Consider the following 12,749-nt stretch of genomic DNA (forward strand, 5'->3'; position numbering starts at 1 on the left):
CTTGTTACTGTTTTTGGCATATCGAATATGCCATGGGTAGCTTGCCAGGCTTTTCGAGAGGGGCGGAGGAATGAACCCTGGGTCAGGTAGGAAATGCCAAAGGATAAAAGACAAACTGAGAGGTTCCGGAAATAAACTGGCATCCTAGATGTTTTCTCTAACAAGGCTCATTCTCCTTTCAAATACTGACTGCTCTCAATGCTCTTTGTATGAAAAATTAAGAATCATTAAAAAACTATTTAGGTTCTACATCTTCATGAATTGAAGTCAATGTACTGCTTCATCTTTCACGTTAGACTTTAGAAAGCAGAATCCAAAACTATCTTCAAATAGCAGTTAAGGAAACTAAGCCACAAGACTGTTGCATTATGATTTAATCTAATAGAACAAAATTAGAAATTACAACTCCTCCGGATTTCAAAGAGGAAGGTTATACATGCCTCCATATTCAATTCTGTACGGTTACACTTAAACCATAATGAATTTTTTTACAACCATGATGGACCAATTTAGAATTTTCATGCAACACCTCAAATTGTACGAAATGGAAGCAATTTAAAGCTTTGTGTCAAGTTTTCATGCTAATGATAATTTTTTGCTAATAGCCAACTTTGGGTTAAAATGTACAACTATAACTTGAAAATGTTGGCCACCAAGTATTATTACTGACTTTGAATTGGCTTATTCTACCTTAAAACTGGCAAATGGTAATAGGTGTCAACCAAAACTTCCCTTCATTTCAAAGTCTCATGTTTCTTACAAGATTTGTGTAACCAACTGTTTTCCACGGTGGACAAATACTATGGTAATAGTGGGTCCAACTATTACGTAATTATGCTAATATTTTTATTAATTCAAAGCACTTTACAAGAAAATATAAGTATGGCTTCCGATAGGAATGTTATACCTGGACTTTGTACCAAGCTCACAGATTTGAGATTTGCAAGGAAAAACAGGCTTTCAAGTTAAACAACAATTTGTAACCAAAACTTTAATCCCAAGGATTCTCACAATACATATTACAAATGACAGCATGAAAAAAAATCTTGCACAGTAACTTCAAAGTTTAGCTCTACAATGTACCCTTAAACTGGCAGAAGGCTGGTGTCTTGAAGAGTCTCAAATTTCCAAATTAAGACATTTAATGAAGACCTATATATTCAAATATAGCATAACAAGCAACTTAGAACCTAAAGCAAACTTTAAAATTTTAGATTCCACACTAATTATCATCCTCCACCCAGTGTGGACTAGCTGGAATGGGAATTAAGGGGGGGGGGAACCCTCTATCGGATAATGGTGCAGCTTTTATAAGACCATTCTTTAACAAACTATAGCTGCACACTATTCCCCAGCTATAGTTAAAAGTCAGGGTTCAATTTTAAGTTCTTTTCCTAATGTACTTTACCTGGGCAGAATTTAGATTTATTGTCAGTCTACACAAGACTATAAATTCGAGTTCAAGGCAAATTCAATTTTGCTTAAGGGAACATTGTAAAGTAACAATTCTTGATAGTGTATGCCTCTATGATCCATTTCAAATCATAGAGAATTACATCTTTGTGTCACTGTTCCAAGAGACAAATAAATGTGACCAGCTAAAACATCTTAAAAATGCACCAAGCTTATGAAGTCTCAAACAAAACTTGAATTTTCTGTACATACTCCTGTCAAATGAAGTTATTTCCTGTACACCACTCTTCTTGTGAACTGGTCTTCTATTTTCTTTCATTTGACCTAGATCGGCTAAACACAAAAATAAAAGTTAAAATGGTAAAACCGCCAAGTTGTCTGTTCACAAAAAGCTTCAGTCAAGTTATATGGTGGTCTCAAGCACTGCCAGGTATAATTACTAAGTGCATAGCCAGGAATAAGCCTCTGAGCACTGATGGGGAGTGCCACCCAATTTTATCAAAATGGCTAAAGACCTAATTTGTTTTTAATAGAGCACGTGAAGAAAGGCTCTTCAAAGCTTCTAGTTAAGATCTTACCTGCGAGACCTAGAGAAGGATCGAGACGGCTTGTGATTTCTCTCCCGAGACAGTGATCTCTCTCTCCTTCTGTCTCTAGAAAGGGACCTGAATCAAGGGGAAAAGTTAAGAGATCATTCAGGGTTATTTATACACAATTTTCTGGGTTGGTTGTTATTATTTGATGGCAACTAGGAGAGAACCCAGGTCTCATGCCTGCTAAAACTTGTACACAGCAAGTTCTTTAAAAGGAACAAATCAAAGTTAAACACTGTTTCATTGTTTAACACTGGCTGTTACCCAAGTCCCATTCAATTCATCATCAAAGTCAAGGTCTCTTATCATTAACCGACTGAGAAAACAGCTACAAAAGCCATTTCTGAGGATGTAAGCCAGAAAGACAATCATTTACCTGCTCCGGCTGCGGGAGAAGCTTCTCCGTCTTGGAGATCTAAAACCAGAAACAGGAAAATTAGGCTAACTGCCAGTTAATACTTAATGGCGTGAGGCATTTCCCAACTTTTCAATCTCACTGTTGGGCCCAGTGAATGTGCCGAAGAACTGGCACCTATCGTCCAAAATAAAATTTCTTTTAAAAAAGAAAAGAAAAAAGGGGCACAGAAGGATTAAGGAACTAAAGCTCAAGTGAAAAGCAGGTATTCCAACCATGGATTCACTTTAAGAATGCTTCACAGCAGATCTGTTCAATGCAAAACTTCATGTCAAACTAACTTCATTACCCAAACACCACACCAAAATGTAGTCTCCCAAGTAGTTCCAAAAATGGTTGCCGTAAACCAGTATTTGGAACCCATGCAAACCTTTAAGTCCATGACAAGACTTAGGCGCCAGGTGGATAGTGTACTTTTGTGAAAACGCGCTAGGTGTAAATATTGATGCCATTAAGTGCTACATTAGACTGCATTTGTGATTGTCACATTAAGAGTGTGTTTAGGCTTATCAAAATTACCGTAGCTTGGCCCATTTCACCCCCAAAATTTTTAAATTTTGAAAACTGTTAGTAAAACCATTTAAAGGTGATAGGATTCAATAAATTTTTTTGCTAGAAAGGAAAGCTAAATCTGTTAGAGTTATTAAAAAATTTTAGTTTGGCATCTCACACATGCAAATAAGTTCCACTTGAAGGTCTAGTTACATTATGAGTTCCCTATCACCCTTAAAAGTTTTATTCAAGCAATATATATGTACGTTACCATTCAATTATGCACAGCCAGCCTTTGATCCAGAAAAATGAATTACTTTAAGCCGCTTACTCCTTATTTTAACCAGCAGTAAACTGTATAAGCAGGAAAAACTTACTAGTTTTGGGTTTCAACAAGCTAGAAATGGTGAGGTGAGGCTGCCGGACTGACGGCCAGGAAGAATTTGCTGAAAAGGTTTTGCCAGATGTTGCGTTGGATTTAGTTGGTTGGCGAGGGGGTGTTGTGGATTTTTCCTGCTTTTTTGTTAGCCGAAGGCTGCTGCTGTAGTTGTTGTGAAGACATTTGGTAAATAAACAGCTGAGCTGATTGGCCAGGAATGTGTGGGCGGTCGAGGTGGCTGCTGCCGATTGGGTTAAGGTTGGAGAAGGCTGAGAGAAAACAGCATGCTCGGGAACCAAAGGGCGGTGCAACCTGACGACTGGCCATGCCTGGGTCATGTGAAACGACACCAGCCAAGCTGAATGGGGCGCGCTGGTCACATGACGCTGAAAGGGCTAGTTGACTGGCTAATGCAGACTCAGAGGGTGGTGAGAAGAGACATGATGGTGACTCTGTAACGGGGTTCATTTTTATTAATAGATGGACCAAAAAGCACAAAAAAAAAATGAAAAACAAGCCATCAGTACAACCATCTATTAGCTAACAAATACTCTTCATTATGATGGGCAACAGTGTGTTGTTTGTTTTTCAAAACAGCAAAAGGGGCAAGATTTTGAACTCCTATCTCCTAGAAGGACTTCACTCACCTGTAGGAGGTAAAATCAGTCCTATAGAACTATTTTGGAGGTCTGAGGAGATGTGGAGTTAGCATCCAGACAATACACCTTGTCCAAGAAAGATGCCATTTTCAATTATAAAAAATCTGAATTCTCTCCTATTTGGGTTTGAAGAATAGATGACAGGGATTACTTTTTCTTTTTAGCCCCCTTTATTTTTTTTCGTCAGTGACTTTAGCTTCCGAATGATTTCTGCTTTACCAGTTGTAACACTAGACAGCTGCCTATTTGATAACCACATCGTGCTAGTAGCAGAAAATACATTTTTGTGAAGAGCTAGCGTTGAATGTCATGTCTGTCATCATGGAGTCAAGAAACGGAGAAGCCTAATTTGGAGTACAAGGGAAGACTCGGAAAGATGCAACTAGAAGACGGACTAGAAGAGAGACCCGAGATGGAGGTTACTGTCTACCAACACGAGCAGGGCCCTGGAGACAAAGCCGACACTCAGCCAACTCGCATACCCCGGACTACACCCAGCAGTCTCGGACCCTCTCTCCACCGCCAGCTCGAGCCCACAGCCTGAGCAACGCTCCCAGTTAGCTACTCCTGCACTCCACCGCCCCGGCACACGCAGGTACCTGCGGCGCGGCGGCGGGCTCCGTCTCCGGTAGTCATCCCGCGGGCGGCGGCCCCACGAGGGGGGCGGGCCGCGGTTCCGACTCCTCTTCTCGCCGTTCGAGAGCTCCACCCTCACGCGACAGCCGCACAGCGTCCTGCGGGGGAGACCCGGGTTTGCGGCGCCGAGCAGACACCCGGCCCGTCCCCACACTCCCGACCCTTCTCCGCGCCCGCCACTGACCCACACGGAGCCGGCCTGCGCCTGAACGCACCGTGTCTAGGAGCGGCTGCGGACGCGCGTCCTCGCACAGCCACCCTCGGACCCCGGGCTTGCACGGCCCGGCGAGGCGCGCCCGCACCCCCGCGCCCCCAGGCCGGATTACCTCCCGTCCAGCTCTCGGACCGCGTCCGCCGCATCCCGGGGGTCTTCGAACTCCACGAAAGCGAAGCCGGGGGGGTTCCTGGCCACCCACACGCTGCGGAGCGGCCCGTAGTAGCCGAAGGCCCGCTCCAGCTCCGTCTTGTTCCCATTGTTCCCGAGGTTGCCCACGTACACCTTGCAGTCCAGGGGGCACGAGTCGCGATGCATGGCTGCAACGGGAACCGCCGGCCATGAGCCCCCCCGCCCGCCCGCGCACGCCGGCCGCGACCACCCGCGCCTACCGCCAGGCCCGGCGCGCCCACCCGCGCAGGCCGCCGCCGCCGCCGCCCGCCGGCCGTCGCAAGATGGCGGCCGCGCCTTTGTCTCGGCGCCGCCCCGGCCCGGCCGCCCCGCGCGCCGCCGCCCCGCCGCCCCGCCGCCCCCGCCGGCCGCGCTCACCGAGAAGTGGGCGAGAGACGAACGGTCCCGACGCGAAGCCCGAGAGTCTCCCCGCTGCCTCCGCAGCCCCACAGCTACACTCGCTGCCCCGGCGTCACGAAATGGCGGACCACGGCCGTCTCCTCGCCCCTATTTATACGCCGGGCCGGCGGCACGTGACCTGCCGGGCCCGGCCAATGGGCGGCGGCTGACGGCGTGACGTCGCGGCCGCCAACGCCTGGGCGCCGGCCGCGCGGGCGCGTGCTCCATCCGCGCCTTTCTCTCCCGCGCGAGCCGCGCCCCGCCCGGCCGCCCGCCCCGCGCCCCTCCGGCCGCGCCTTCCGGGGAGAAGCCGAGGCCGGGGACCGGGTGGCGCCGCCGCGCGCTGCGACCGCGCCGGGGAAACGGCGGCGGGGAGGCCCCGGCGCGCAGCCGCGACCCGCGCGGGGAGAGACGCGCGCGGGTGGGGGAGGCCGGGAGAGGCCGCGGGGTCGGCGCGCGGTGTGGCCGGCCGGGCCCCCCCTCGGGAGCGGAAAAGGCGGGCTTGGGCGCCCGGAGTGACTGCTCGCCCCTGGTCTCTCCCTTTCCTTCCAAACCTCTTTCCCCTTTTTGGTTTTTGGGTTCGATGGCGCCGGTTTGTTTGAGGAACATGCTCTCCAGCCCTTAGAGCTTGACCCCGACTCAGTGCTCAGAGATCTCCCCGGGCATGCTCCGGGGTATGCAATGTGACTGGGGATCGAACCCCGTCGGCCTGTGCAGGGCAAGTGCCTTGACCCCTGTACTACCCCTTTGGCCCTTTCTCATATATATTTCTCTTGACTTACTTCCCTCTGTATACGCTTTTCTCCTTTTTCAAATTTTATTTTCTGTCGAAGACTTTGAAATCTTAGGGCCAGAGTTGAGAGTACAGTGGGTAGGGCATTTGCCTTGCACACAGCCTACCGGGCTCAATCCTTGGTGTTGCACAGGGTCCCCCAGGCACTGCCAGGAGCAACACCCCTGAGCATGGCCGGGTGTGATGCAAAAATAAATACGATTAAAACACTTTAAAAAAAAAAATCCGAAATCAGGCCATCCTGGGTTCAGGCCACAGTCCTGCTTCATCTCTAGGGTGTCTCCTCGCCGGGAAGTGGGGTAAGGAGCCGGTATTGCAGGGTGGTTCTGGCTGGACCCTGGGACAGCTTAAACTTCTGAATGTGAGGTCTCAGGCGTCCCCTGTGCCTGGAAGCCAGCCTAGCTCACCTTCACCCAGCACATACTTCATTAATTCAGAAGAAATAGTACAGCAGGTCTGGCGTTTGTCTTGCACTTATCTTGCCGGAGGCCAAGACTACTTAGGATCCCCCAGTCCTGCCAGTGACCATCCCTGAGTGCCCAGCCATGAGCACTGCGGGATGTGGCCCCAAACACCTCTCTTCCCCCTCCCTGCAAAGGAATGGTGCGTTGAAATCACTTGGCACAACCACTGCTCCAAAAATGCTCTTTGAAAATGTCTTTTTCACATCTAAGTGTCTGCTCCTTTCCCACCACTTTCCTGATGTCTGGATGGTGTGATGCTGCTCTAGCACCAGCCTTTAATGGAGCCCTCTGAATCCCTCCAACTTTTTTTTTTTTAATTTGTAGTACAGGGGCTAATTTGCTTGCAGGAGGCCGAGGTTCAATCCCCCCAGTAACTCGGTCCCTGAGGACTGCCATGAGTGACCTAGGAGCAATACACAAAGAGTAGCCCTGAAACACACCAAGGGTGGGGCCCTCCACTCCCCCCCAAATTTTTTAAAGTCAGGACTAAAGAGAGGCCAGAGCGAGAGTATGGCAGGGTAGCACAATTGGCTTGCTGCACCCACTGGGGTTCAGTCCCTGTACCCCGTGTGATCCCTGATGCAGCACCAGGAGGAAGCCCTGAGCACTCCAGATGTGACCCAAACAGCCCCCACCCCCAAAAATTAAAAAAAAAGAGAGAGAAATAAAGTTTTAAATACATGACTGACTTCAAGTATCCATGTAGGAAAATCTTGTAAGATTTGCTTTTGGGCTTGGTGGTGGAAGCGGTTGTTTGGGACCATAATTGTGGACCATAACAATAACAAATTCGTTACTTGGTTAGTCAGGGTCCTAGCAGATGGCGCCCAGAACAGGGTGGTAGCCAGAGTGGGGAGGCCTTGGGTAAGGAAGGCCACAGGGTGAGAGCTTCCAGGGGCACCGCTAGGGCACCGGGGCAAGTCCGACAGAGGGTTCCCAGAAACCACAGCAGCCCCTCAGGAGGCCGAGGCTGCCGTTGCTGGGCCACTGTCTTCCAGCTGTTCCCACTGTCTTTGTCCATTGACGAAAGTCATTTGGAAACCTGAAGACAAGGGAGCTGAGTGGTGAAAACCTTGAGATCCACCTCCCAGCTTGCAGGGCAGGGCAGAGAACACGGGAAAACACGTTCAGTGCTGTGTGGTTCATGTGGCAGCGTCTGGTTGAATTCAAATTGTGGGGTTTAGGGTTTTTTTTGTTTGTTTTTTTGGGTTTTTTTTTTTTTGCTTTTTGGGTCACACCCAGTGACGCTCAGGGGTTACTCCTGGCTCTGCACTCAGGAATTACTCCTGGCAGTGCTTGGGGGACCATATGGGATGCTGGGGATTGAACCCGGGTTGGCCGCATGCAAGGCAAACGCCTTACCCGCTGTGCTATCGCTCCAGCCCCCAAATTGTGGGGTTTACATTGAGATTGCTGTAAGGTGTAAAATGCCACACTGGATTTAAAGCACTATGAAAAATGGAAAAATGGATGTAAAGTATCTTATGAATAAATTTTATGCAGATTTCAGGTTGTAATGAAACTACCTTGGATGTTTTGAGTTATATTAGCTTTATTATAAAATAACCATGCTGAGCACTGCTAAGGGTGGCCCCAAACCGACTATAAATAACATTAAAAAAAAAATAACTTCATATGGGGGTTGGAGTGATAGCACAGTAGGCAGGGCATTTGCCTTCCACGCTACCGACCCGGGTTCAATTCCCAGCATCCCATATGGTCCCCTGAGCACTACCAGGAGTAATTCATGAGTGCATGAGCCAGGAGTAACCCCTGTGCATCGCTGGTATGACCTCCCCCCCAAAAAAGAAAAATAATAACCATATGTTTTCTTTTTTACTTAACTGTAGCTACTCCAGTGAACACTTAAATTTATGTGTGCTTTCACATTACATTTCTACTGGATATGTGGGTTTTAAGGGACGGATGAAGTGTCTGCACATGATTACAACAAAATATTGCTTAAAAACTTCTGGTAAATGTAGAAATATGATCTAAATCATCCATGCAATGATTTAAAATGTTCCCTTGATTTCCTAAATAAAAAGTTCTTGACATATCTTTTCATTATACAGTGACTGACATTAAAACCTCTAAATAAAAAACAAAAATCTTTTCTTGTAGGGGAGTCCTTGGTGGGAGGCCCTGAGACATGGTAGATGGAAGTAGACGTTAGGAAGGGCGCAATGCTGGAGCATTGTATGTGTCGACTCATCATGAAAAGTACCATGAATTATGGTAGCTGAAGTTTTAAAATAAATTTAAGAAGGAAAAAGATCTCTGTTTGAGGACCAATGATATGACACAAAAGACGGTCACACAAGACCCTTGTCCAATGCCTGACATCACCGGGTCCCTAAGCCCTCCGGATGTAGCCAGAGTCCCCTAGGGCTGCTGACCGAACAACACTTCATTTTCAGGCCGGAGCATCTAAACTACTAGGTTGTATTGGGAGTTGCCAGGACTCTGAGTCTGGGTAGCAGCCTCCACAAAAGGCAAAAAAGGAATTTCATGTTTTCATTTTGAGTAAGTAGTCAAGCACGTGCTTCACCGGGATGAGGTCCTGAGTTTGATTTACAGCACCAAAATCAGCTTATTTTAATGTCAGATCCTGAACTAGGACCAGATAAATGTAGTTGATAGCCAACCCAAGTTCTATTCCCAGCACCCAAGATGGTCCTCTGAGTTCAGAGCCAGGAGTAACTCAGCACCACCAGGTGTGGCCCATAAACCAAAAATAGACAAAAATAGAACAGTGAAGATATTGAAGTATTGTTTCTGTACCTCTTTCTCCTCCTCCTCCTTCCTTCTTTCTTCTTCTTTTTTTTTTTTTTTGTTTTTGGGTCACACCCAGCGATGCACAGGGGTTACTCCTGGCTCTTCACTCAGGAATTACCCCTGGCGGTGCTCAGGGGACCATATGGGATGCTGGGATTAGAACCAGGTCAGCCGCGTGCAAGGCAAACGCCCTACCCGCTGTGCTATCGCTCCAGCCCCCCTTCTTTCTTCTTCTCTTCCTCCTCCTCTTCCTCCTCCTCCTCCTTCTTCTTCTTCTCCCTCCCTCCCTCCCTACTCCCTCCCTCCCTCTTTCCCTTCCTCCCTCCCTCCCTTCCTTCCCTCCCTCCCTCCCTTCCCTCCCTCCCTCCCTCCCTCTCCTCCTTCCTTCCTTCCTTCCTTCCTTCCTTCCTTCCTTCCTTCCTTCCTTCCTTCCTTCCTTCCTTCCTTCCTTCCTTTCTTCCTTCCTTCCTTCCTTCCCTCCTTCCTCCCTTCCTTCCTTCTTCTGTTTTCAGGCCATGCCTGTCGGTGCTCAAGAATCATTTCTAGTGAGGCTCAGGGGACCATATATGGTGCTGGGGGTGAAACACAGGCAGGCTACGTGTACGGAAAATCCCTTACTGTGCTATCTCTGCCCTTTTAAGCTTCCTTTGAACTTCGTTGTTTTGATGCTCTGAAAAGTCACCCTTCTGTGTATTTTTAAATTTTCTTTTTTGGGGGTGTCAGGGGATTGAGGGGCGGCACACCTGGTGATACTCAGGACTTATTTCTGACTCTACACTTGGTGGTGCTCATGGGGACCCCCCGTAGTGCCAGGAACTGAACCTAGGCCAGCTGGGTGCAAGGTAAACACTCTATCCACTATACTATCACTCTGCCCCCCTCTACTCTTATTTTCATTTCCCCACTTTATTTAAACACCATCGTTTACAAAGTTGTTCATGATGGTTTGTTACAGGCATTCAATAGTCCAACACCAGTCCAACCACCATTGTCACCTTCCCTCCACATTGTCCCCATTTTCCCAACTACCCCTCAAGCCTGCCCCTGTGGCTTGACTTATTTTCTATTGCTTGTTACCTCTAAATGGCTCATATGATGATCAAAAAATATTTCAGGGGGGCCAAAGTGATAGTACAGCAGTAGGGTGTTTGCCTTGCACATGACTCACCCAGGTTCGATCCCTAGCATCCCATATGGTCCACCCATGCACCTCCAGAAGTAATTCCTGAGTGCAGAGCCAGGAGTCACCCCTGAATATCACCAGGTGTGACCCAAAAAGTAAAAAAAAAAAGTTCAGTAAAAGAAAATTTGTGAAAATTGTTGTATCTCCCCATGGAGTCATTAATCCTTTGTCTGAGGTTTACTAAGCTGTTGTTGCAGTTGAAGCTTCTGTGTGAATGTTTTTGTTTCGTGAGCTTAGTTGGCTTCTACCTTGTATTTCCGTCCAACCTGGTGTGCTCCTACGGGATGTGAGTATCTATCAGAGAGTTCACAGCCACACACCACAGAAAATCCAGACTATTTAACTGGGCAGTGAGCTTACGTGGCGGTGGTAGTGGAACATAGGTATGACTGTCAGGGCTTCTGGAAGTACGGGAGGTGTGAAGGTTGCCCACCCCAACTCCAAGGAGCTTAGAATTTTCAGCCAAAAAATCCTCAGTGTACCAGAAATTTGGGGCAGTTGGACTTCTCTGTGGCGCTGAGTCGTGTGGCAGTGCGGTCCAGCCCGCGCACGGTGGGTCTGCCGGGCTTTAGCGGCGGGGAACTTGGCCTGCTCCTTCCCACGCTTGCTCTGGGGGTCTCAGTGGGGGACCGGTGCATGGAGAAATTTTTTCTTTTGAACTAGTTAGATCTCTTTTGAGATTTAATTAAGTTTCTGGATCAGTGGCTCCTGCATTTTTTATTTGATTCCCTAACACAGTTCTGGGGATCATATTATATACTTAACATTCATTCATTAATTCCTTCATGCAGGAACTATTTATTTGGATATCTTCCATTTTTGCAACATTCAAACTGATATCCAGGGTTAAGTTCCAATATACATGGAGAATTCCCCAAGTGTTGGTGAAATTGTGCTTGTAGGTGGATTGAAAGAGTGGGGAATAATACTCAGGAGCAAATCAGAGACAGCACCTGTTTCCCAAGCAGGGGGTCGGGCTTCAGAGTCCTTAAACACATCCCCAAGTCACAGCTGGTGCAGCACCAAAAACCCCAACCAAGCACATACATATAATACAACAAAATGTAAAATGTATAATGAGGAGACAGAGAGATAGCACAGCAAATAGGGCGCATACCTTGCACGTGGCTGGCCTGGGTTTCATCCCCAGCATCTCATATGGTCCCGAGCACCACCAGGAGTAATTCCTGAGTGCAGAGCCAGGAGTAACCCCTGAGTACTGTGAGTTCAACAAGTATGGACGTCTGACATGTGCTTACAGTTGCCGAGATTCGATGAACAGAAGAATTACGATCCTCAGGCCAGGTTAGTCTTTCTAACCCTAGCAAGGTCCTTATTCAGTTACTTCTTTTCGGGTCATGACAGTTTGTCCCATGACTATGCCCGTAACTGATTATACTTCTTATGGTGCTTAGCTTGTCCCTTGCTGGAACCTTCCTTCTGGGGGTGTTCAGCAGTAAGGGCAACTGAGGCTTAAGTCAAGTAAGTATGATGGATGCCCAGGAGTAAATATTATTTGGAGTAAATTAGCTCCCATGTTACAAAAGCACAGCATCAACTGTCTTCTTGTGTCTATACAAAAAAGGACATTGCTAAATCATGCAAGTGACATAAAGGAAAGAGAAAAGCATTAGGATTAGGATTGCCTGATGGAATTGGGAGTGCCTCAGGACCACTGTTGTTGAGAGTAACTCAATAAACCTAAGCTCCCTGCAGGAGGAGCAAGGACAACCCAAAGTGATCCAACAGAGTACCATCTGGAGTGATCCCAGAACCAAAAATAAAAGGGGGAGTGGGAATGTATAAAACAACATTTGTGTGATACATCTGATTTTCTGGGTTTTTTTTTTTTTTTGCTTTTTGGGTCACACCCAGCGATGCTCAGGGGTTACTCCTGGCTTTGCACTCAGGAATTACTCCTGGCGGTGCTTGGGGGACCATATGGGATGCCAGGGATCGAACCCAGTTCAGCCGCGTGCAAGGTGAACGCCCTACCCACTGTGCTATTGCTCCGGCCCCTACATCTGATTTTCTGAAGCTTTACACTTAGAATTCTAGGAAAACAATCACGTCGAGATGGTTTTGGTTAGGCGTTCCCAGGATGTTCTGAGCAGGCTGTCCCAAAACATGTCACCTTGGAATGTGATAACTTCCAGTTGG

At 47.7% G+C, this 12,749-nt stretch overlaps 1 protein-coding gene across 1 annotated transcript; it reads right to left on the bottom strand.

Annotated features, from left to right (window-relative positions):
- Positions 1-356: 356 nt before the first annotated feature.
- SRSF3 (serine and arginine rich splicing factor 3) lies at positions 357-5,488 on the bottom strand. The gene is made up of 6 exons (XM_055144783.1): positions 5,351-5,488; positions 4,914-5,121; positions 4,551-4,685; positions 2,383-2,421; positions 1,992-2,078; positions 357-1,746 (listed from the first exon to the last, which is right to left on the bottom strand). Exons 2-6 carry the CDS (start codon positions 5,117-5,119, stop codon positions 1,719-1,721), a joined length of 495 nt encoding a protein of 164 aa, XP_055000758.1. The 5' UTR covers positions 5,120-5,121; positions 5,351-5,488; the 3' UTR covers positions 357-1,718.
- Between the last annotated feature and the right edge of the window lie 7,261 nt (positions 5,489-12,749).

This window comes from Sorex araneus, chromosome 7, assembly GCF_027595985.1.
Source record: "Sorex araneus isolate mSorAra2 chromosome 7, mSorAra2.pri, whole genome shotgun sequence".
Classification (NCBI taxonomy): domain Eukaryota; kingdom Metazoa; phylum Chordata; class Mammalia; order Eulipotyphla; family Soricidae; genus Sorex; species Sorex araneus.

Excerpts from the sequence above, each read along its gene's own strand:
- SRSF3 (XM_055144783.1), bottom strand. The coding sequence starts at position 5,119 with ATGCATCGCGACTCGTGCCCCCTGGACTGCAAGGTGTACGTGGGCAAC. Across the intron at positions 2,422-4,550 it reads AGCCCGCCGCCGCGCCGCAG|ATCTCCAAGACGGAGAAGCT; the intron begins GTACCTGCGTGT and ends TTCTGGTTTTAG. Across the intron at positions 2,079-2,382 it reads TTCTCCCGCAGCCGGAGCAG|GTCCCTTTCTAGAGACAGAA; the intron begins GTAAATGATTGT and ends CCCTTGATTCAG.